Source organism: Ruditapes philippinarum, unplaced genomic scaffold, assembly GCF_026571515.1.
Source record: "Ruditapes philippinarum isolate M1 unplaced genomic scaffold, ASM2657151v2 ctg2417_1_1_1_1, whole genome shotgun sequence".
Classification (NCBI taxonomy): Eukaryota; Metazoa; Mollusca; class Bivalvia; order Venerida; family Veneridae; genus Ruditapes; species Ruditapes philippinarum.
In genome coordinates, this window is record NW_026855344.1 from 51,370 (window position 1) to 76,985 (window position 25,616).

Consider the following 25,616-nt stretch of genomic DNA (forward strand, 5'->3'; position numbering starts at 1 on the left):
TACGCCAGAAGACTGACGTCATTTAAATCGCTGTAGTGCATTTTATTGGCGTGTCATTAAGACCGTTTTTCTCGCGTCGTGCGTCATATGTTTTTCATACTTGTAAGGAACATCTCTTAGACGATCCAGTGCTGGGTGTCACAAGGTCAACGATACCAACGATACATCTTTTTCACTACTTATACATCCTTTGTATTTGCTCACAAATGTATCATATTTACAATACATACCTAGGGTTGTTCTTTAATTTTGGATCGAGTTTGGGGTCACAGAGTTCAAAATAAGTCTTGCATTTTTATAAACTTGATAAAGTTAAATACTTTTGACTTGCCAAATAATATTTTTTCTTAATAACAAAATGCCATGACTCTGTCAAGTTAATATATAACTGTTTTTTTTTTTTTTTTTTTTTTTTTTTTTTTTTTTTTTTTGAAACTTTTGCTGACAATATCTGCATAGTGGATGAACATTTTTGAATATTGTTATTGACAAGAAAAGAACCTAAGCCGGTGCAGTTAGTGTTTAGTAATCACGTTCTTGTTTAAATTTAAATTGTATCATAAATCGTATCATTATCGCTTATTTGTGCATCACAAAAATAATTGCCTATCTATTTGTTCGATTTCAAGTGTTATATGCTTTTTATTCCCCTTCAAACATTTTACTGCACGGTTTTTGCACCGGTTAATAGCATTTATTATGAACATTTTTCATCACTGGATTTGTTTTTATTAAGATAAGTTATTATGAAAGAGCATGTCTCTTGATTCATGCTTATTTAAATAAAATGTTGAAAATGTATTTAAAAGTTATCTATATTCAAGTGAAGAACATGTAATCTACAAATTGCAAACTGCACTTTCAATCCACCTTAATTACCAAATAAAAGTCAAAATGTACAAAGAACTATTAATTTGAAATTAAAATTAGTCAAATGTTAAGTTCTTATTAATAAGCTTATCAATTTTGGTTCGTCTGGAGGCATGCTTCCTTAAACAGCAATCATTCAACTTGATTAAGATTTGATGTTCATTATTTTTGTCATATAATTGAAATCTGAACTAACTAATCTTGTAGATAGATAATCAGGTTGTTTCGTGTATGACAACTTTTGCGATTATAGTAGAACTTAGAAGTTAGTTAGTAAAGTCATTTGTTCAACAAATGTTGTTTTACTTTTCATCAACATTACCTCTAGGAAAATGAAAAAAAAAATAAAGCGTTGAAGCATTACAGATAATGTTAAAAGGACACTTTGTTCGTGCAGAACCTTATTCGTTTGTGTTGGTCCTAACTGATTCTTCATCAACAGGGTTGCTTTTGCATCATTTATTGTTTCAATTGTATATTTAGAATCAGCGTCGTATGTCACTGTAAATCTAAAGTGTATCATTTGTCTGTTATAGTTTTATTTTATGATTTGCTTGTAAAAAGTCATAGATAAAAATAGATTGTTAAGAGGCCAACTTATTTCAAGCACTTCTTTTTTATTTACAACATTGCCAAAATCAGTAAGTTTCTAGTTTGCTGAGTCCCCAATAGCTAATGAAGCATTTGAATTAAAAGTTTATGGACCATAAGATGATTAGCGATTTTGATTTGTCAAGCAGCTGCTGTAAATCTTAAATAGTTCATTGAAAATTTTAGAGATTTTGTTATCACAAACTTAGCTACAGTAATTATTGAGACTTATCAGACTTCACGAATTATAACAAGATTATAGCTGCCAATTAAGGAGTGTCTTTGACCAAGTGAATGAGGTCGTTGACTTCAAATAACTTATATCATAATTGATACATAGTTTTATATGTAGCATATTTGCATATAATAGATATTTTTATCAATTGAAAAAAACATTTTTTTTTATATTTACAAATATATAGAAAATATTTGGAACTCCACTGAGGCTCAAAAGCCGAAAAACACAAAATTTGATTGTTTCACAGAGATCAGCTGGGGCACTTAACGAGAAAGATAATTAATGCAGAAGATAATTCAGAAAAATTCTCAGTTGAAAATTGAAAATCTATTTTTCTCTTTTGTCCGACTTAAGTGAAAAGCGTTGCAACGCTTTTCAATTTATGGTCAATTTTCATAACTAAAACAAATATTCTGGAAAATCGGAGTTTTACGTAAAAGTTACTATTATTGCATTTGTATACAGAAAACAACATAATGAATTCATGTATAGCATTTTTATTCCATATAATTGTACCATTGTTATTCTTTGTACATTAATCTTGTTTTGTCGTATTTAATATTTTATCTAAATCCAATGTGCATATTAATTTTGTCAATTGTTTAAGGAAATAAACAAGTTTTTTGTTCTTGTTATAACACTTTTTAAAGATCAAGTTTGCCGTGAAAGCAAGGCCATACTTTATAACTTGGTGAGATTGTTACTCTAAGTGAGGTCTGATAATCATTATTACAACACAGTAGTTAGATTATTTTTTATAAACGAAAGAGTCTATAAAACAGCTTTAACATTTTATATGATTTATGTACTTGGTGGTTTTTACTTTCTTTTAATTAACCGTTTACCTTATGAGCATATTGTGAAAAATGGCCGTTTTCGTTGAAAAGCCTCCTGTTTCAAGTTCAAACTGCTATGAAACTATGAAAAATGCTCCAATACTGATGAAACGTGGCATAAATATAAATGTTTACTGGACAGCATGCTCAATCTTATATTTCATGTTACCATGGCAACGGGAGACGTCTCAAAACTGCCAAAAATCAATGTTGTGTATTGTTTTTTCCCCATCAAAACTGATTTCAAAGTGCTGCAACTTCTCAATGGCTTTAGATCATAGAGTGAAAGGTTTTTCAGCGTTGGTTACACGTTACCCTACGATCGACCTGAGACGATTTTTAGCCTGTCAAAATTTTCTTGGCGATTAGGAGGTCTGCCGCCACCCTTCAACCCCCCCCCCCCCAAAACAGAGAGGGGATGTGCCCCCTTATGGCAACCCCTTGATATACCTTTTTAAAGGGGACGGCGCCGAAAAAGTGATTACTTTTTTAAACAACATTTCTAAAACCAAAAACAGTGATTGGGGCCTAAATATGGTTGTTTCTCACTGTTTAGGGCCTCAAAAGGAGGGCCAAAAAGCAGTCATAACATGTCTATATGAGGAAAAGGGTTTAAGGAATACTGTTAAATTAAACTACAATTCAATACCATACGATATAATATACAATACAATATAAAACAAAACGATTCGATATAATACACAATTCAAAACAATATAAACACGATAAATACACATTTCAATATCATTCATTACAATATAAAAACGATATAATACACAGTTCAATTCCATTAAATACCATATAAATATTATATAATACACAATTCAAAACAATATAAATACGAAATAATACACTATTCAATATACTACGATATAATACACAATTCAGTACACATACAATGCACAATACAATACGATATGATACACAAATAGAATTTATCATTGGGTACGATAGAGGATAGGGAATCCCCAACCCGAGGATGATCGGTTCAATCGGGAACGAGCCTTGGCGAGTTCCCGATAAAACCGATTGCTGGAGGGTTGGGATTTCCATATCCTCTATCTATCTCAGTGATTGATTATTTGTCTGGACACACAAGAAACAAAATATAAACATCAGTGAAACTACTTCCTATGCGCATTGCATCCTAGTTTGCAAGGCGGGGACGAGGCTTAGGCGCCTTCTATGGGTTGACAAAAAGCAAACAAAAAGCATTTTTATATCCGCAGTAAAATTCTACTGATCCAGATAATGTGTGAAATGAAAAAAAAAATACAAATGAGATTCCTCATTAAAATGCAAGCTCATCATGACAAAATACATCAATAATAAAGCCGGGAAATATCACAAAGTTAGTGTTTATAAGGAATTTAGTCCATACATCAACTGGTTGACAAAAGCGTTTTACCTTTTGCAGGGATTTATCTACTTAATATTCTATTATTTTGGCTAAATATTCAGTCAAAAATACATTAAAATGAGATTCGTCATCAAAAAACCTCGTTATCATTTCAGAAAACTTGCATGTTTTCAGACAAAGTGTCAACATATACGATTTTCCGAAGAATTTCGCGAATTTTAAAGTGTGCTATTTTTAGTAACAGATCGATAAGGAAAACGTCGGACCAAGATAGAGTAGGACTCATTGAAGCGTAAAAGTTAATATCATTTTTTTATTCTTTGTACAATTAAATAGTATTCCATAGTATATTCATTGCAATATTCATAAAGACAGTTTTTGGTTTATTGTCACAGCAATATTGTTTATAAAAATATATATATATATATATATTTTCTCCGATGATATATTTATATTGAACACATTTGCATAATGCATTGGTACAAATAGATCTATTTATCAATTGTAAAGGAAATGTTGGGGATTTTTGTATTAAAAATACATAGCAAGATTTGAAGATATCTATCGAACTGTTTTATATATTAATTAACAGTAAAAATATATAGTTTCCATAATCTTAGGGTTAATTATCAAAAGATTTGTCAAATAAAATGTCTGTTAGTTAACAAACATGCATATTGAACGAAAACATATGAAATTTCCGGAACAAAATATTATGCTGCTACTTTATTCACTGTTGTTTTAACCATTCAGCAATGATTACGTGCTTGCATCATTTGCTTTCAAAGAAATATACGAACAGTTTGGAAGTATTATTTCTTATTCAAAATTAAAAATAAAGTGTTTTGCTGCATATACATGTATATAGCTAAATACTCTAACTTTAATAGATAAATTGAAAAATACTTGTCCATAAGTCCATTCTTTTCAGCAACTGCCTTTTTCCATGTACTTAATCAGGGGACTGTTCTCATCTTCATTTTCCATCTTAACGCTGTTGTTAAAAAAATCTTTGTGCAGCTGATTATTCACGGTGAATGTAAAACTTTTCCTATACGCAAGAATAAAAACTGATGATTTTCAGAGTATAGTTTGTAATATAGACATTTATACAAAGATTGAAATATGTCAGACATATTGTTGGTAATACAAACTTGGATATTGTCTTAAACAGGATAATATCATGGGCGAATTACGTTATATATCATAGGGAGAAAAGACCTGCATTAGTAACTTTTGAGGCGCAAACCATTGCTAATTTAATATTGACAATGTTTTGTCAAACAAGTACGAAAAGTTGGAAAAGTCATGGAAAAAAATAATAGTCTTGTTATTCCAGTTTTACCACAATAGAGAATATCATATACATGTACTTCATAGGATTGTTATGCAATTTCTATTTTTTATAACTACACACAAAGCATGACTAGTACTGCAGATAAATCAGAACCAAGAAAAATGTTTTTTGTTGTTGTTGTTGTTGTTTTTTAATTATAACCCAACACTTTTATGTTATCTTGTCCTTCGTCGCCTTATTAACAAACTTGCTGATTCTTTTGTTCTATTTATACTTTCACTTATAAGTGTCAGTAAGAAGGAAACACTGTAAAACCTTTAATCTCTCTCCCTCACGAAAGTTTACCGTCTTCGTATTTTTAACATTTATATTTATACTAGCAAGACAAAAGATATCAATTTTTATTTCATAAATGTCTATAAATCTGTCTATATATAATTTGTAAAAGGAGAATAGAAGTCATACTGTAAAAGAACTTTTTCACATTAACAAATTGAAAATTGTAAACATCAACTTATTCGTTCAAGCATTTATGCATAAAATAGTATTGCCTATCACTATATCGAAAGAGCTGATCTTATGGTAAATTTACTCTATACTTTGTGTAAGGGTGACTACGCCTAAGTCATTCCTGGAAAAAATGTCACTATGCGCGGTAGAGTTTACTCTCTTACAATTAAAGTTCATAAGCAGTTGTTATTTTTTGTCTTTCTTTCACATCTAAGACTTTGTACGACAACACCATAACCTAGATATGGTACGTAATTTATTTCTGGACGTGTAAGTACCGCTATCTAGTCTCAACATATTTACATTTCTTTTAAAAAAAGAGATAACTAAAATTTTGGCGTCAATAAAGTAAATGATTGACCTAAATCAATATTATAAGAATAAGGCAAACGAGTCATTTTAACTGATAATTTGCGATGAGAATTTACTGGCAATATGCATATTAGAATCATATCTAGATTACCGTAGTCTGTGAAAAAGGTTAGACAGTTTTACACTTATGATTGAATGTAGGCATTAAATATGTGAAATTGTCAGTAAAGGCAATATTATCTGCAAATTAAACATGACAGTTAGCTTTACCCAGAAAGGATTTTTAATATGATATTTGAACTGAGAAATATACCCTCGAGAACAAAACGCAGTAAAATTATTTATGCTACATTTTAACAACATGCACAACGTATGCAAAATTAATAGTATAGAAATAATATTTAGAATATTGTTAACACCTTTAAGGAATACGTAATCAAACCCAATGTAGATTTGTCTTTTGGAGGGACAGTCAAGTAGACATAAAAATAGGCTAATATGTACAGTAAGATATTTGATTAAAATATTACAATGCAAATATACAAAAATATAACATGTATAAAATACGATGTATAGATACTTAAAAACGTATCTTAAAAACATGAAACATTACAATCCTCGTGTTTCAATCATGTGTGGCTATTCTTTCGATGTACTTCAGTATAGTCTGAATAAAAATGAACACTCAATCAGAACAATTGATAACAGTCAGGACATACAGACTACATGTTTTTTCAAGTTTTAGATATCAGCCATAAGACATTGTTAAAATATAGAAGCTTACAAAACCGATAATGCCAGCCCATTATCTTGAAGTAAAAGCAGATAGATGTCATAAGCCACATACGATATTACTTGATCAAAGTAAATGTACTCTATGTAACACTATGGATGATGAATTTCATTTTTTATTCGGATATTCACTGTACTAATATGTTAGACAAATGCATATGGAGAAGACATAATAAACTAAAACTTAGAAAATTACTTGAATCGGAAAATGTGTGCAAAGTTAAATACTTAGAGATATCTGTTTTAAAATGTTTTAATAAAGCAGACAGTGTACTTCATCAACGATAATTATATTCTCTGACTGTAACGTTTATATTATATATTAGATAAGTTATAATGAATAAGAAATGACTTTGTAATGGACGTGTTGCATGTATATCATGCTTATATCATGCAATTGATATGTAAATAACAATTGTATTTATTTTATTACTGTATACTGATGGACATACCGCCTTTGTATAAAGAAAAAAATATTGAAATATATAAACTGAACAGTGGAAATGCACAAATAAAGTTTACAAGGGGAAAACTTTATATTCTATATCAGTTCACACATTTTAAATGTAATCAATGACCTTCCTGTGTTTCAAACAGGTGCAATCATTAAGGGATCCATTCTTATCAATTTAGCCTCGCTCTTATCAAGTTTATGTTTTATTTCATTAAGCCTCGTTCTAATTTTCAGTAACTAATAGATCTATATCAAATCTATAATGTAATCTTATTACGATTGCTGCTTGTTGCAGCTTGTACATAGCTACAATTTCTATATTGGACTCGACTGAACCTCGGATATAATAGTTTTGACAGCTGTGTGCTCGTCCAATTGAATTCACTATTGTACTCAACGATGTTTAGCAATCTTATGATGTTAAACAGTACCAGTGATGCACACAATTTCGAGTGAGACTAAATAAACGATTGGAACACCACACTAAATACCGTATTCCGGTATATACCGGACAAGGCGCTTCAATGATAAAATGCTAAAATCTTGCTTTTTCATCCAACGGAATGAACTTTAAATCGTCTAATTGATCTTTTCACACCGATTTATGTCTGATAATGATTGAAAAATGTAAAAATCCGCGAAAAAAAGATATTTGTCTATTTTGTGATCATGATTTCTGCAAGCGTCTACAGGTATTGCTCCAATCCTGTATTGAGTTAAATCCCACAATTTCCCAACTATTAAGATAATTATGAATAATATTACTACTCGCGTTATGAGTACAGTTAAGAGGATGGTTTCCTTATGTTATATATCATTTGTTATAGAAGATACATTAATTGTTGTTTCATCAAAATCTGTGGTTTTGATTTAGATAAAGAAACAGAGAATACCTAAAGGGGTGTCCTTCATGTCTAACTCAATGGTAGATCTGTAATCTGTTCAGTACAATGAAATACAGTCACACAATACAATGCAAAATAAAACACAAGACAATACAATTAAAACTACAAATACAATCATTATAAATTTAATTGTGTTCGTTGTCTGGAGAGCTGATAGTAAGGTTGAATAGGACCTCCACTCCATCTGTTGGTATAAAAGAACTTACACCTGGAATTGAAAACGAAAAACGTATGAACTATGGTAAACTAGATCAACAAGGAAACGCAACCCCCACACACGACCCAGCAAAAAGAATCAGCGGCAAGGAGCCCAGGAGCAGTTTTATTGAATTGTGTATTGTCATTTGAAAGAAATGAAAGAAAAAGTCATTTTAAATTAATTGCCAAGAACACTTAAAAAACATTTAAACAGTGTATTGGAAGACACTGTTTATATTTTTATATCAAGTTGAACCAAAGATTTTTGCCATGACGTTTGGCCTTAATTTATGGCTAATAAACACATATTCTTAGGTTTGTGTATTTGACAGAAATCAAATTTAATTTCTTTTTCTTTTGCGTATGACAAACGTTGTGATATTGTTAGTGACTTGAATTATCGAATCAAATTATTTGTTTTTATTTTGTACATATAGAATATGAAACTACAAAAAGCTTACACACATATTATCTTACCCACTGTTGTTGGTCCTGTCTGTGTACGTATTTCCCAGTATGATTCATCAACTGCAAAGGTTCCACTAACGTTATTGATAGATTCGATGAAATATCCCAAACCAGAAAAATACGTTGCCGTGAATCTGAAGGATCAAAAATTCGACATACACTGTTTGATCCTTCAGATGGGCTATCAAATTTTGATAAAGTCATATGATAAGGAAAAGACGGCATTGCTTTTAGAACACGAAAATATTGCAAAAGAAATCTGCTTTTTACTTGCAGAAATTGAATACACATGGAGTAATCATTGATTAACGAAGTGAGAACGCGATAAAAAGTAACCATAGTAAAGTTCAGCTACAGGAATCACACAAAATGATTGTATAGATATTGGAATGGCCATACATGTATAAGTGGGACATTTTTTTATATACTTTTTTCTCTTTGTCAGAAAAATGATGAAATAACAGATGCGTGATTTTGAAATATACACCACTTAATGATGTTTTTTATTTCTTAATCAGCTTTATTATTATATTTATTCCTCTATTACTTATGAAATCTCTCTGTATTATTTTAAATTTACGTCTTTTTTTGTCTAGTAATATGTGTTTAAATGGTCTTCTTACAACCACACAGAATAATGTTTGAGGATTTTATTATTTAAAAAGACAATGTACCGAGAATATAAAATGCAACGTTTGTCAAATTAATTAAAAATAATTTATAATATAAAGATAAAATAATGAAACATAAATCTACTTTGTAAAAAGTGTATTATTTTGATCAACTGCCCTTTCCATGTAATCAATCAGGGTACTGTCTTCGTCTTCGATTTCCATGGAAACGCTGTTGTTGAAAAATGGTTCTCGTAGCTGATTATTAATAGTGTACGTGAAGCGCTTTCTAAAAATATTGATAAAAAATACATTTTATTACTGTATCAAAAACAAAGTAAAAATAAATGCCCTATCCATTTTGAATATATGCTTAAAATCGATACTCATATTTTCATTTCCGATAATTATTGGTAGTATTCGTGTTTCTCATGTCAAACGGATGATTCAGTTTCAATAAAACAAAGAATGAGTAAATAACACTAACAAAATTGTAACTGTCGTCAAATGACTGCTTGAATATTCGAAAATGTATAAGTTTGACAAAACAAATTAAAGCGTCGAATGTCTGCCATGTTGGTTCCATGTACATTAACTACAGTTTCTAGGCACATTGTGTGGAACAATTGCCACATATATGTACATTTGGCATATAAAAACAAAAATCAAAACTTTGGAGAAACTTCATTTCCTTCATTGTCATATTTAAATGATGATATTTAATATGATTTTTAAACTCTGGAAAAGGGGGAACTAAAATATAAGAGAGAAAAAAGATGAAAGTTGTAATAGGGATGCAGTTTTGCAACCGGAATGATGAGCAGCCAGCAGAATCGGGTGCTGTCAGACATAATGACTGCACATGCTCGTATTTTTTTGTAATAGTAAAGTTGGATGGAGGAAGGTCACAATTTGCGAGTCATTCTTGTAAATAAAACAAGTTGAAGGCGTTTTGTTGAGTTTCTAGTCCCATCAACACCGGTCATATGGCAACGTTCTACCTTAATTGGTTAAACTTAGGTGCCCATTTGTCTGTAGTCACTCGAGTAGAACAACCGACCATACATAACAAAATACGAGGTAACTGGCTGTGTTGAAAAATGGTTCTCGCAGCTGATTATTAATAGTGTATGTGAAGCGCTTTCTATAAAAGATCCTGTTTGTTTTTTTATTGATATTGTTATTGTCTGTATACCACACTTGCAAAAAAGTATACATGTATATAATTATGCAAATAAAACAATTTTCAAACATCGAACAATATGTAAAATGTGTACTGCATATATTTGTGCACATTATATTTTATCAATAAATTACATGCATTCATTTCTTATTGAAATTGACTAAGAATTTATAGAAAATAAATTTCTAATTACCTCCCTTTATTTACATGAAATTTTAAATTCGGTAATATCTTTATAAATAATTCTTATTGAAACTTACAATATTGACAAATCTTAATTTAAGCATCAAAGTTATGAAATAATCCTGAAAAAAATGTGTTACAGGATCTTTAAATAGAATGTCGCATTCGCACGACTATAAGGTAATATTCATATATATATCAATAAATTAAAGCAGCACGCCTCCAGATAGTTTAAGAATAAAAAAAAGTTTGCATAGGCGTGAAGCGATTAATGAATGAATATCAATGGAAATACACAAATTCTACCGGGGAATCACGAATTTTACCGAAGAATCATTGATGCTATGAATCAAAATGTTAGGATCACAGATAATAACGTTTAATTCGCAGACTGAAAAGATTGAATACTTTTGAATCAATGTTTTCAGATGTACGATTTCGCTTTTTACATTATGTAATTAGTTTTAAAGGTAAATCAAATAAATACGCTATCATACACGTGGCTAGAGCAAAGTTAAAATGATATCTGATGATAAAACATTTCCGGAAGAAAGTGAGCGTTAAATGTTTTTTGTTTTGTTTTTTTATCATTAAAGTATACTTTTGAAAACGAATATAAATTAAAAAGAAACACATTTTCCATGAAGTCAACAAAACTTCCGGGTTAAGTAAAATGAGCTGTACTCAAGCGTGATAAATTTTTTTTGCGTCGTAATATTACAATTTGTTCATATCGTGAATAAATTTATTTTTACACGCTATTTTGGGATTGGTATTTCGTACTTAAAAAACAAATATTTCATTCCGTTCTGTACAATAGGTTTGCAAATATATTGCGCAGTAAGGATTTTAAAATTACTAATATACCACTCAGTGTAAACATTTTTCAAAATGTGTATGTAAACAAGGTATATTAAGAAAAAAAATAATTTCAACATATCTCATAAAATTACATGTATAAACAAATAGACTACAATTAAATATCCGAAATAGAACATTTATCGCTAATTATTACAATAGTGTAATTGTTTAAACATATTTATTAAATATCCAAGGGTATATTGTGAGTGAACAGGTGAAAGTCAGATTAAGTTTAAATAATACAATGATACCTTTCGGTGTTAAAATTTCCTTCGTATGAACAATAAATAATTTACGTGGCCTTATGATAAGATTGGGGCAGTTTTATATAAATAGGCATATCAATATTTTATCCTTAGCATTTTAAATCATCAACTGTTGTACAATCATCCTTATGACAGACAATGATATCAGAATAAATCGTCAGTTCAGCTGTTATTGCGATTTAAAATAATTATCCCGGTCCAAAAATGTATGCACATTTTTGTTTGTATAAAACATTATGGATATTAATATATTCAGTGGAAAAATTAATGCCAATGGTAAAGATATATCAAATGTTTTACTGAATCTTACTCTGTATTACAGTTGATTCATTCAGTCTTTGGAGTGGTTGGTCCGTAAGTTACGGTCGTTTGTAAAGTGCTAGTAGTCTTGTCTCCGTTCTTTAGCCAATCTGGGAGATTCTGAAATTATTCATGCAAATACTATAATCATGGAAGCAATCGTTGAGAAAGAAATATATGCATAGAATTGAGTCATTCAAAATATTCTGTGAAATTTGATTTGAAATAAAAAGCATTCATTTTTAGATGTTTATGTATTATTATAATTATAAAAACTGAGAAGAAAATACACTTATAAAAAACCAAAAAAACATATGATTTTTAATTTATATACATTTAATATATACCTTGCAAGAAACTTCACTATCGGGTCCTCCATGATATAAGTAAATCCCAATTAGTATACCGCCGGCCAAACCAAAACAGAAAAGGAACACTCCGATTAACTGAGCGACGCACAACACCCGTTTTCCTGACATAACTTCTGATTTATGAGTTTTTTTAAAATAAAATGAGTTTGTTTCAAACATTTAAGCTGTTAAATACACCAACTACCGTGTATGCTAAACCTTTTACGAATAGTGGTATACTTAAACACACCTGTATACATCACAACATCAACAAAGCGTGGCATTATTTTTAATTTATACGCGCACCAGGAAGTGGTATAACGAAACCTAATGTAGCCGAACGAATGTTTTTTTACTTTTTGCCTTACCTTTTCGTCAAATAAGAATTCATTCACCTTAAATAATTTCTGACATTGAATTTCCCATAACACTGTCTTCAGAAGTGTTTAGCATTTATTTTAATCGTCGCGTTTATCTTGATATGCGCGCCTATCAAAACTAATTCAACGTCTAATTAATAAGAAAAAAAAATAGAAAAGCAGATGAACGTATAAAACAGTTTCTGTCATTCATTTGTCCCCTCTTTGGATGATATAAAATACGTATCCCTGTTTAGGCAATCAACTTTCGACTTATGGAACAAGAAAATGATACATGTGATTGCGAAATTTGTTTACACAATCTTTAAAATAAAAAATTAAAAGCTGATGCCCTTTAAAATGGTTTGAGGGAAAAAGGAAAAAATTTTAAAAAAAATGATCTATTATGCCCAAATTCAAATTCCCCGAAAAAATTGGGGTATGGAAAAATAAAAAAGGGGTAATATTTTTGAAAAAATATTTCATTGTTTGTTATCTTCAAAAAACACAAAAGTTAATTGGTTTCAACAATTATTCACCTTTGGGGCCCTTTTTTTCTCAAAAAAGACCCCAAAAAAATCCCAAAACCGGGGGGAAAAACGAAAAAAAGTTAAAAAAAACTTTTCGGGGTTTAAAAATTTCTCAACACATACAACTATTCAACTGTTTCCTATGTCAGTTTCTTTTTTAACATGAGCAAAGAAAAAAAACACATTTAAAACTAAAACCCTTTTTTGGTAAAATTTTTTTTTTTAATTTACTATATAAAACCCTTTTGTCTGGTTAAAGGGGGTTCCCCCCCCCCTTTTCAAAACCCCAAAAACCCCGGGCCCCTTTTATAATAAAAAAGTAAAAGTTTAAAACAAAGGGAAATAGTTTTTTAAAAATTATATGTTTTATGAAAAAAGTTGCGAGAAAGGAACTGTATATCACAAGGCATTTAAATCACAAAAATTAACTTATAATTTTTTTCTAGGAGAGAAAAAAACACTTTATTGGTTCACTATGTAGCCAACAAATTTGGGTGACACATTGATTTTGCTTTCGTCGTATGTCTGTCCGTTTGCCGGTCCGTCCGAATTAAGCTTGTCCGCCTTTCACATGTCAAACTCACAGGAGATTTCAACCACACGGAACAGGTCAGTACCAGCCCAAGCTGTGTATATACACCGCATCTTCCGCTTCGCTACACAAAATTGCCGGAAGAGCTATTAATAGAAAATTAAATCTTGTCTAGCTTTCACAGGTCACCACTTGTGGGATTTCAATGAGTGAAAGAGTGTTCAGTAACACACCTAGTTTGTATAATCTTGTCCGACCTTCGCAGATCAAACTTCACAGGAGTGATCACACCGTACCTAGTTGTGCATATCATTGGCATGTTCTCTTCGCTAAACATAAATGCTATAAATAGAAAATTCTTGTCTGATATGTACAACTTCTTGTTGTGCATATCGCCTGCACGTTCTGTTTCAATGCTCACAATGGCCGTCAGAGCTAAAAATAGAAAGAAAATCCTTCTCCGACATTCACACGACAAGCTGCTGGCAGGATCCAATATTACTTAATAGGAGTGATGGGAAACCAACCATAGTTGCAATGGTATGTCCGCTTCAGTGCACGAAATAAATAAATAATTTTGTTTGGCCTTCACAGGTCAAATTGTTGGGGTGGTTTTAACGAAATATCATAGGTCCTAAAATGATCGGTACCAAACAAAACTGTGTATATCGACTGCCCCTTCTGCTTCGCTGCATAAAATGGTCGCCAGAGATTAAAAGTATAAGATAAAAATGTTTGGCTCCAACATGTTAAACTGGTGGTTGTATTTACATGCCGCTGTTGCATCCTTAAAGTTATACATGAAAGACGTTTGTTTTTTGACATCTTGTAGTTTTAAGTAAGTTAAATTAGTGTGTATAAAAGTCGGCACAATTTTGCATTTTTGTCTATGACCGGGAGGAAAATGTCGTTTACTTCAAACCACTTGCCCCTTTTCCGCGAGCGACTTTGCATTATTTCATGTAAACAAGCTATCTAGATTGTTAAAAAATCGGCGTCGGTTGTTCTACGCAGGTGCCCATTAGCGCTTGACAACATCTGAGGTCTTTCTCCTCCAGTTAAGCTGTAAAGTTACAGTATGACTATGTGTCGTTGCGTTGAGGTAAAACTACCGCAATATAAAAAGATATAATAATTGAAAACAAGTGACCGTTATATGAACTACCCATATTTCTTCTGTTTGTGTAACCTTTTCTCACCGACGGAACCTTATATTTAATACAAAATATCATTTCGGGGTATTGGCGGGCCAGGCGTTAAAAGCAAAAAGCTTTAAGTTATACAAGATGCTGAGGGAATTCACGGAATATTATGGCTTGGATGAGATCACTATTATTCGAGGCGTTGGACGAGAGTTATATTTATGTCAGGAAGGCTTTATATGCCCGTATATCCTGTCAGTACTCTGTTAAACGAACTTATAATAACGCAAATTGTAAGAAAACCCGTCACCTAAGACAGATTTTTAAAAAGCAACATTTTAGAGTAAAGAGGTATGTTAAAATTAAAGTGTAAATGAATTTCTTCAAGTAAATTATATTCGAAAATTGCCAAAGAAACTTAGTAACAATACACATATTCCTCAACGGTTCGGACTTATAATAAAGGATACAAAAGGGTGAAGATCAGTCTATAAAGTAATGCAGTATGTAGGGCATTTTTCTAATTCTTTACTAAAATGGCGAGATGAATTATGAGATATTACAAAAGCGAATTTGTTTAAGGAATTCAATATATGATATGAGTTGAGATCCAAAGAATATATATAACAATTAAGGATTAACTATAAAATACTGGCACCAAATCACTTGCTGAAAAAATTAAGCTTACTAAATTATATGAAGATTGTCCTTTTTGCCAAAGTCAAAGTCAAAGTCAGCCAAAAACTTTCAATTGATTAAACAATTCTGGCTGCAACTTCATTTTCAATTAGCAAATATATGTGGTCTGATTTTCAATGATGATTTAAATATTTCAGATACATTATTTGGACATTGTCTAAAACAGGGATAATATTATGCACGAATAACTAACTATTTTATAGTAAAAAAAAACAAAAGACATGCATAAGAAAATTTTGAGGCGCAAACCATTGCTTATTTAATAATGACAATGTTTTGTCATACAATTACGAAAAAATCGAAAAGTCATGGACAAAATAATAGTTTTTATAGCATGACTAGTACTGCAGATTAATCAGAACCAAGAAAAATGTTGTTGTTGTTTTTTGTTTTGTTTTTTAATTATAACCCAACACTTTCATGTTATCTGGTCCTTCGTCGCCTTATTTGCAAACTTGCTGATTCTTTGTTCTTTTTATACTTTCACTTATAAGTGTCAGTAAGAAGGAAACACTGTAAAACGTTTTATCTCTCTCCCTCTCTAAAGCTTACTGTCTTCGTATTTTTAACATTTGTATTTATACTAGCAAGACAAAAGATATCAATTTTTATTTCATAAATGTCTATAAATCTGTCTATATATACTATGTAAAAGGAGATGTAAAAGAAATTTTTCACATTAACAGATTGAAAATTGTAAAAATAAACTTATTCTTTCAAACAAATATGCATAAAATAGTATTGTCTATCACTATATCGAATGAGCTCATCTTATAATGAAATTACTCTATACTTTGTGTAAGGGAGACTACTCCTAAGCCATTCCTGGAAAAATTGTCTCTATGCGCGGTAGAGTTAACTCTCTTAACAATTAAAGTTCATAAGCAGTTGTTATTTTTTCTTTCTTTCACATCTAAGAATTTGTACGACAACACCATGACATAGATATGGTACGTAAATCATTTCTGGACGTGTTAGTACCGCTATCTAGACTCAACATATTTACATTTTTGAAAAAAAGAGATAACTCAAATTTTGCCTTTAATAAAGTAAATGATTGACCTAAATCAATAATTTAAGAATAAGTTCCTTAGTCTGAAAAAAGGCAAACGAGTCATTTTAACTGATAATTTGCGATGTGAATTTACTGGCAAAATGCATATTAGTATCTTATTTAGATTACTGTAGTCTGTGAAAAAGGTTAGACAGTTTAACACTTACGATTGAATGTAGGCATTTAATATGTGACCTTTTAACAGTAAAAGCAATATTATCTGCAAAACATGACAGTTAGCTTTGCCGAGAAAGGATTTAATAAGTTTTAATATTATGATATTTGAATTGAGAAATATACCCTCAGTAAAATTATATATGTTAGATTTTAACAACATGCACAACATATACAAATAGTATAGGAATAATATTTAGAATATTATAAACACCTTTAAGTAATACGTAATCAAACCCAATGTAGATTTGTCTTTTGGAGGTACAGTCAAGTTGACTTAAAACTAGGCTTATATGTACAGTTAGATATTTGATTAAAATATTACAATGCAAATATACAAAATATAACATGTATATAATACGATGTATAGATACTCAAAAACGTATCTTAAAAACATGAAACATTAAAATCTTCGTGTTTCAATCATGTGTGGCTATTCTTTCGATGTACTGCAGTATGGTCTGAATAAAAATGAAAAAACTTGATACTAGCCAGGACATACAGACTACATGGATTTCCATGTTTTAGATACCAGCCATAGTAAGACATTGTTAAAATAAAGAAGTTTAGAAACGCATTAACAAAACACTATCTTGAAGTAAAAGCAGACAGATGTCATCAGCCACATACGATATTACTTGATCAAAGAAAATGTACAATATGTAACACTCTGGATGATGAATATCCTTTTTATATGCCCGAAACAATTTCGGGCATATTATGTTATACCCCCTGGCGTCCGTCCGTCTGTCACGTCCGTCCGTCCGTTAGCAATTTGGTTTCCGGAGGATAACTTAAGTTCCATTTGGAGCACAATATTCAAACATCATAGGATGATTGTCCATATTGGGTGGAAGACCCCTATTGATTTTGGGGGTCACTAGGTCAAAGGTCAAGGTCACTATCACCTTAAAACTGCAAACAGTTTCCGGAGCATAACTTAAGTTCCGTTTGGCCCACAGTATTCAAACTTCATATGATGATTGTCCATTTTAGGTAGAAGACCCCTATTGATTTTGGGGTCACAAGGTCAAAGGTCAAGGTCACTATTACTTTAAAACTGAAAACAGTTTCCGGGGCATAACTTAAGGTCTACTGGGCCCATAATATTCAAACTTCATTGGATGATTGTCCATATTGGGAAGAAGACCCTGATCGTTTTTAAAGTCACAAGGTCAAAGGTCAAGGTCACTATTACTTTAAAACTGAAAACAGTTTCTGCAGCATAACTTAAGTTTCGTATGGCCCACAATATTCAAACTTCATAGGATGATCGTCCATATTAGGTGGAAGACCTCTATTGATTTTGGGGTTACAAGATCAAAGGTCACTTTTACCTTAAAACTGAAAACAGTTTCCCGAGCATAACTTAAGGTCTATTTGGCCAACAATATTCAAACTTCATAGGAGGATTGCTATTTGGAGGAGGTAATACTTTATTTAATTTATGTAATGTCTTACAAATGCTTCATCCTTACTAAAAAAGCACTTTCGGGCATATTATGCTCCGCCTAGCGGTGCCCTTGTTTTTATTCGAATGTCTTCTGTACAAATGCTGGACAAATGCATATGAAAAACTATTTTGGAGGATACCTAATGTAATAAAAGTTAGAGAATTACTTGAATCTGAAAGTGTGTTGATAGTTAAAAAATATCGATATCTGTTTCAAAAGTGTTATAAAATTGACAGTGTACTGTATCCACGATAACTTTATCCTCTGACTGTATCGTGTATATTATATATTAGATATATTATGATAATGGATAAGAATTGACTTTGTGATAGACCTGTTACGTGTACATCATGCATATATTGACAATTGATATGTTTTGTAAAGAACGATTATATTATTACTGTATACTGATGGGCATACCACCTTTGTATAAATACAAGAAATGTTCAAAAAAGTTGAAAAGGGAAAAACTTTTCACACCTAATAAATGTAACCAGTGAACTACCAGCTGTTCAATCAAGTTATTGTCTACACGACATCATTAAGGGGTCCATTCATATTAATTTAGCCACGTTCGTATAAAGTTTATGATTCATTTTATTTAGCCTCGTTCTTATTTTCAGTGTCCAATAAATCTATATCAAATCTATAATGCAATCTAATTCCGATTGCGGCTTGTACACAGCTACAATTTTTATATTGGGCTCGACTAAACGCCTCGTCGAATATAATAGTTAATACAGCTGTGTACTAGTCCAATAGAATTCACAATTGTACTCAACGATGTTTAGCAATCTTATGATATTAAACAGTATCAATGATGCACACGATGTCCCAACTATTATAATGATGAATAAATTTGTCTAAACCTATTATAAAAACGGTTAAAAGGATGGTTGCTTAAAGTTATATATCATTTGCTATAGAAGATACATTATATGTTATTTTGGTTTTGGAGTGATATATGTGGATATATTACCTGCTAAGATTTTATATCACCCGAGCCGTCAGGCGAGGGTGATAATTTTATTACCCTTCCCCTGCCGAGTTTAGACGGTTTTTTAAAAAAACATCATTGCTGTTTCAAATGAAACGTCGAAATAAGATTCCCTTTAGGGTACCCCTTCATCACAACATGACGGCACATAAATACATGACGTATTTTCCCCGTACCTAACGAATGTAAGCAAGAGAAAAGGAGTAGTCTATTGAACGCACTTTTTTTTATTACTATCAAGCTTTCACAAGGTCATATTTGTTTTCAATACTGATGAGAATATGTATCATTACTCTACTTTGGTAAATATTTTTCATTTGACAGTTAAAAAATGCTTGTAAATCGGAATTTACACCGCGTAAAATCGAACCGTACGCGCATCACCTCAGCGCATGTTGTTTAGAACGTGGGGTACACAACGGGGAAATTTAGTGTTTATATTACCCGTCTGGCTCGGTAATATCAATTTCTTTTGGGTGATCAATATCCAATCAAAAAGGCGGAAAAAATCTGGAAGGGTAATAAAAATTGTTGTCTCATCAAAATATGTGGTTTTGATTAGATAAAGAAACAGAGAATACCTTAAGGGATGTTCTTCATGTCTAACTCGATTGTGGATCTGTAAAATATGTTCAGTACAATGAAATACAGTCACACAATACAATGCAAAATAAAACACAAAACAATACAATTAAAACTACAAAAAATAATACAATCTTTATAAAGTTAATTGTGTTCGTTGGCTGGAGAGCTGATGGTAAGGTTGAATAGGACCTCCACTCCATCTGTTGGTATAAAAGAACTTACACCTGGAATTGAAAAGGAAAAACGTATGAAGCCTTTATTGGATTATGTATTGTCATTTAAGGAAAAAAGGGAAAAATACATTTTAAATTTAAATTCACATGATACTTTAAGAACATTTAAACATATGTGTATTTGAAGGCAGTGTTTATATTAAGATATCAAGTTGATCCAAAGCATTTTTGCCACCACGTTTGTCCTTTATGTTATGCCCAATAAACACATAGTCTGAGGTTTGTGTATATGACAAAAGTCAAATTTAATTTCAAGGGAATTTTAGTAACGACGACTGTATGTAACAATATAATTGTTAAACTTGAAGGTAATCCTCTTCATAAAAAATGCATCAGTACAACAAAGTACAACGTGATACAATACAAAATAAAGCTAAATGCACTACACATACTATAATTACAGTTTATAGTGTTAGTGATGGGTAGAACTGATAGTATGGTTTAATAGGACATTTACTCCTTCCCTTGTATGAAAGTCTTTTGACTTTGCAAAGAACTTGAATATTTTCTTAGAATACATAATTGACTAAAATAATTATACACATGTATAAGCATATTTATAAGTAAAACTTTGAATTCATATTAGACACGATTTGTGTCCATGATTTATGTCACAAGATGAAATAAGAATAAGTTCTTGTTTTGTTTTTCTTTGCCTTCTTTTGCGTATGACAAACGGTAGTGGCAGTAACTTGAATTTACCGAATCAAATTATTTGTTTTTTTATTTTATAGATATAGAAAAGCATACACAATATATAATCTTACCCACTGTTGTTGGTCCTGTTTGTGTCCGTATTTCCCAGTATGATTTATCAACTGCATAGGTTCCACTAACGTTATTGATAGATTCGATGAAATACCCCAACCCAGAAAAGTATGTAGCCGTGAATCTGAAGGATCAATTATTCCGACATATACTGTTTGAATTATTTTATTGGCTATCAAATTTTGATAAAGTCATATCATTAGAAAAAGGTCGCATTGCTTTTAGAACAAAGCTTTTAGAACATAAAAAGTTTTTTAAAGACTGTATGAAGTAATCTTTGATTGCTCATAACGTAAACGGAATGGGGCCCAAATAATAGAATAAATACACTTAAGCAAGCAAAGAGCATAGTTATGTTATGTTATAGAAATCACACCAAAATATTGCATAAAAATTTGAATGGTCCAACATGTAGAAGTGGACCACTTTATATATTTTTCTTTGTCGGAAAATAGTTGCGTGATTTTGAAATACTACCCACATGCTGATTAGTGGAACTAAAACTATGCATTTAAGCAAAATACAGTGTACTTCTAATAATAAAAGAAAACGATGCATTGTTGGTGAGTAGTGGCAAAACAATAACCTTTAATACTTAATTTATACACATAAGTTTATATCGTTATTATATGTAAACCCTATATATATGGAACTTATTTACGAGCCCGTATTTTTGAAAGAAAAAGTTTGAGGATTTTATTATATACTACAAGGCAATGTATCGAGATTAGACAATGCAAATATTGTCAAATGAATTGACACTATAGAGATATATAACTGTGACATACTTTGTAAAAATTGTTTTATTTTGATCAACTGCCCTTTCCATGTAATCTATCAGGGCACTGTCTTCATCTACGATTTCCATGGTAACGCTGTTGTTGAAAAATGGTTCTCGCAGCTGATTATTAATAGTGTATGTGAAGCGCTTTCTATAAATATGAAAAAAACACTTTATTCACTGTTTCAAATGTAAAATAAAATTAAATGCACTATCCATTTTGAATATTTGCTTAAAATCGATACTCATATTTTTATTTCCAATAATTATTGGTAGTATTCGTTGTTCTCATGTAAAATGGATGTTTCAGTTTCAATAAAAGAAATAATTAGTAAATAACACTAACAGAATTGTAACTGTTGTCAAATGACTGTTTGAAATATTCAAGAATGTATAAGTTTAACAACACAAATTAAAGCGTCGAATGTCTGCCATTTTGATTCCATGTACATTTACTATAGTTTCCGGGCACTTTGTGTCGAACAATTGCTACATATATGTACATTTGGCATATAAAAACAAAAATCAAATCTTTGGAAAAACTTCATTTCCTTCATTGTCATACTAAAATGATAATATTTAATGATATTTTATATAAACTCTGGAAAGAGGGGAAATAATAATAGAAGCTTGGAACAGATAAAAGTTTTTTACAGAAATACCAGGCATATTATTTGAAACCATTCGAAGGGATTGCAGTTTCACAACCGGAATGATGAGCAGCTAGCAGAATCAGGTACTGTCATACATTATGACTGCACATGCTCGTATTTTTTGTAATAGTAAAGTTGGATGGAGGAAGGTCACACCTTGCGAGTCAGTTTTATAAATAAAACAATTTGAAGGCGTTTTGATGAGTTTCGAGTCCCATCAACACCGGTCATATGGCAACGTTCTACCTTAATTGGTTAAACTTATGTGTCCATTTGCCAGTAGTCACTCGAGTAGAACAACCAACCATACATGACAAAATACGAGGTAACTGGTGGCATTCGAACCCAATGAAGAGAGGGGACAATGGTCCTAAGTCAGGTCAGCAATCTTAAACACTTGGCTACGAAGCCCCATGTTATCGGTTGGTCGTGTCTGACATAATGCATCCCTTAAAGATCCTGTATGTTTTGTGATTGATATTGTTACTGTGTGTATACCACACTTGCAAAAAGTATATATGTATATAATTATGCAAATAAAACAATTTTCAAACATCGAACAAGATGTAAAATGTGTACTAAATAAATTTCTAATTACCTCCCTTTATTTACATGAAATTTTAAATTCGGTAATATCTTTATAAATAATTCTTATTGGAACTTACAATATTGACAAATCTTAATTTGAGCATCATAGTTGAAATAAACCCTGAAAAAATGTGTTACAGGATCTTTAAATAGAAAGTCGCATTCGCACGACTATAAGGTAATATTCAACTTATAATTCGTCGAATTAAAGATATATCAATAAATTAAAGCAGCACGCCTCCAGATAGTTTAAGAATAAAAAAAGTTTGCATAGGCGTGAAGCGATTAATGAATGAATATCAATGGAAATACACAAATTCTACCGGGGAATCACGAATTTTACCGAAGAATCATTGATGCTATAAATCAAAATGTCAGGATCACAGATAATAACGTTTAATTCGCAGACTGAAAAGATTGAATACTTTTGAATCAATGTTTTCAGATGTACGATTTCGCTTTTTACATTATGTAATTAGTTTTAAAGGTAAATCAAATAAATACGCTATCATACACGTGGCTAGAGCAAAGTTAAAATGATATCTGATGATAAAACATTTCCGGAAGAAAGTGAGCGTTAAATGTTTTTTGTTTTGTTTTTTATCATTAAAGTATACTTTTGAAACGAATATAAATTAAAAAGAAACACATTTTCCATGAAGTCAACAAAACTTCCGGGTTAAGTAAAATGAGCTGTACTCAAGCGTGATAAATTTTTTTTGCGTCGTAATATTACAATTTGTTCATATCGTGAATAAATTTATTTTTACACGCTATTTTGGGATTGGTATTTCGTACTTAAAAACAAATATTTCATTCCGTTCTGTACAATAGGTTTGCAAATATATTGCGCAGTAAGGATATTAAAATTACTTATATACCACTCAGTGTATCAGTTTTCAAAATGTGTATGTAAACAAGGTATATTAAGAAAAAAAAATAATTTCAACATATCTCAATAAAATTACATGTATAAACAAATAGACTACAATTAAATATCCGAAATAGAACATTTATCGCTAATTATTACAATAGTGTAATTGTTTAAACATATTTATTAAATATCCAAGGGTATATTGTGAGTGAACAGGTGAAAGTCAGATTAAGTTTAAATAATACAATGATACCTTTCGGTGTTAAAATTTCCTTCGTATGAACAATAAATAATTTACGTGGCCTTATGATAAGATTGGGGCAGTTTTATATAAATAGGCATATCAATATTTTATCCTTAGCATTTTAAATCATCAACTGTTGTACAATCATCCTTATGACAGACAATGATATCAGATAAATCGTCAGTTCAGCTGTTATTGCGATTTAAAATAATTATCCCGGGTCCAAAAATGTATGCACATTTTTGTTTGTATAAAACATTATGGATATTAATATATTCAGTGGAAAAATTAATGCCAATGGTAAAGATATATCAAATGTTTTTCTGAATCTTACTCTGTATTACAGTTGATGCAGTCAGTCTTTGGAGTGGTTGGTCCGTAAGTTACGGTCGTTTGTAAAGTGCTTGTAGTCTTGTCTCCGTTCTTTAGCCAATCTGGGAGATTCTGAAATTATTCATGCAAATACTATAATCATAGAAGCAATTTTGAGACAGAAATATAGAATTGAGTCATTCAAAATATTCTGTGAAATTTGATTTGAAATTAAAAACATTCATTTTTAGATGTTTATGTATAATTATAATTATAAAATTGAGAAGAAAATACAGGTATAAAAACAAAAAAATATGATTTTTAATTTATATAAATTCAATATATACCTTGCAAGAAACTTCACTATCAGGTCCTCCATGATATAAGTAAATCCCAATTAGTATACCGCCGGCCAAACCAAAACAGAAAAGAAACACTCCGATTAACTGAGCGACGCAAAACTCCCGTTTTCCTGACATAACTTCTTCTGATTTATGAGTTTCTTTTAAATAAAATGAGTTTGTTTCAAACATTTAAGCTGTTAAATACACCAACTGCCTTGTATGCTTATCCTTTTACGAATAGTGGTATACTTAAACACACCTGTATTCATCAAATCATCGATCAAGCGTGGCATTAGTTACAATTTAAACGCGCATCAGGAAGTGGTATAACGAAACCGAATGTAGCCGAACGAACGTTTTTTTACTTTTTGCCTTACCTTTTCGTCAAATAAGAATTCATTCACCTTAAATAATTTCTGACATTGAATTTCCCATAACACTGTCTTCAGAAGCGTTTATTTCACCATTTATTTTAATCGTCGCGTTTATCTTGATAGGCTCAACGCGCGCCTAAAAAATCAACGTCTAATTAATAAGAAAAAAGAATAAATAGAAAAGCAGATGAACGTTAAAAACAGTTTCTGTCATTCATTCGTCCCCTCTTTAGATGATAAAATACGTAATCCTGTTTTGGCAATCGACTTTTGACTTATGGAACAAGAAAATGATACATGTAATTTCGAAAAGTTGAAATGAGCTTGACAATTG

General features: G+C 31.0%; 1 protein-coding gene and 1 long non-coding RNA gene across 2 annotated transcripts; both read right to left on the reverse strand.

The window, feature by feature from the left end:
• Positions 1-5,579: 5,579 nt before the first annotated feature.
• On the reverse strand, positions 5,580-12,856 carry LOC132743031 (uncharacterized). The gene is made up of 5 exons (XR_009627517.1): positions 12,583-12,856; positions 12,246-12,355; positions 9,588-9,731; positions 8,841-8,965; positions 5,580-8,373 (listed from the first exon to the last, which is right to left on the reverse strand). It is a non-coding gene; the product is annotated as an uncharacterized LOC132743031 (long non-coding RNA).
• Positions 12,857-19,584: 6,728 nt separating this feature from the next.
• Positions 19,585-25,197, reverse strand: LOC132743030 (uncharacterized). The gene is made up of 5 exons (XM_060731542.1): positions 24,912-25,197; positions 24,587-24,696; positions 21,901-22,044; positions 21,112-21,236; positions 19,585-20,335 (listed from the first exon to the last, which is right to left on the reverse strand). The coding sequence occupies exons 1-5, from the start codon at positions 25,095-25,097 to the stop codon at positions 20,253-20,255; spliced, it is 648 nt and encodes a 215-aa protein (XP_060587525.1). The 5' UTR covers positions 25,098-25,197; the 3' UTR covers positions 19,585-20,252.
• Positions 25,198-25,616: the final 419 nt, after the last annotated feature.

Bases quoted from the DNA above. Each gene is read 5' to 3' on its own strand.
- LOC132743030 (XM_060731542.1), bottom strand. From the start codon at position 25,097: ATGTTTGAAACAAACTCATTTTATTTAAAAGAAACTCATAAATCAGAA. The intron at 21,237-21,900 runs GTATGTCACAGT...TTGATCCTTCAG, and splicing joins AATAAAACAATTTTTACAAA to ATTCACGGCTACATACTTTT. The intron at 20,336-21,111 runs GTAAGATTATAT...TTTCAATTCCAG, and splicing joins AACAGGACCAACAACAGTGG to GTGTAAGTTCTTTTATACCA.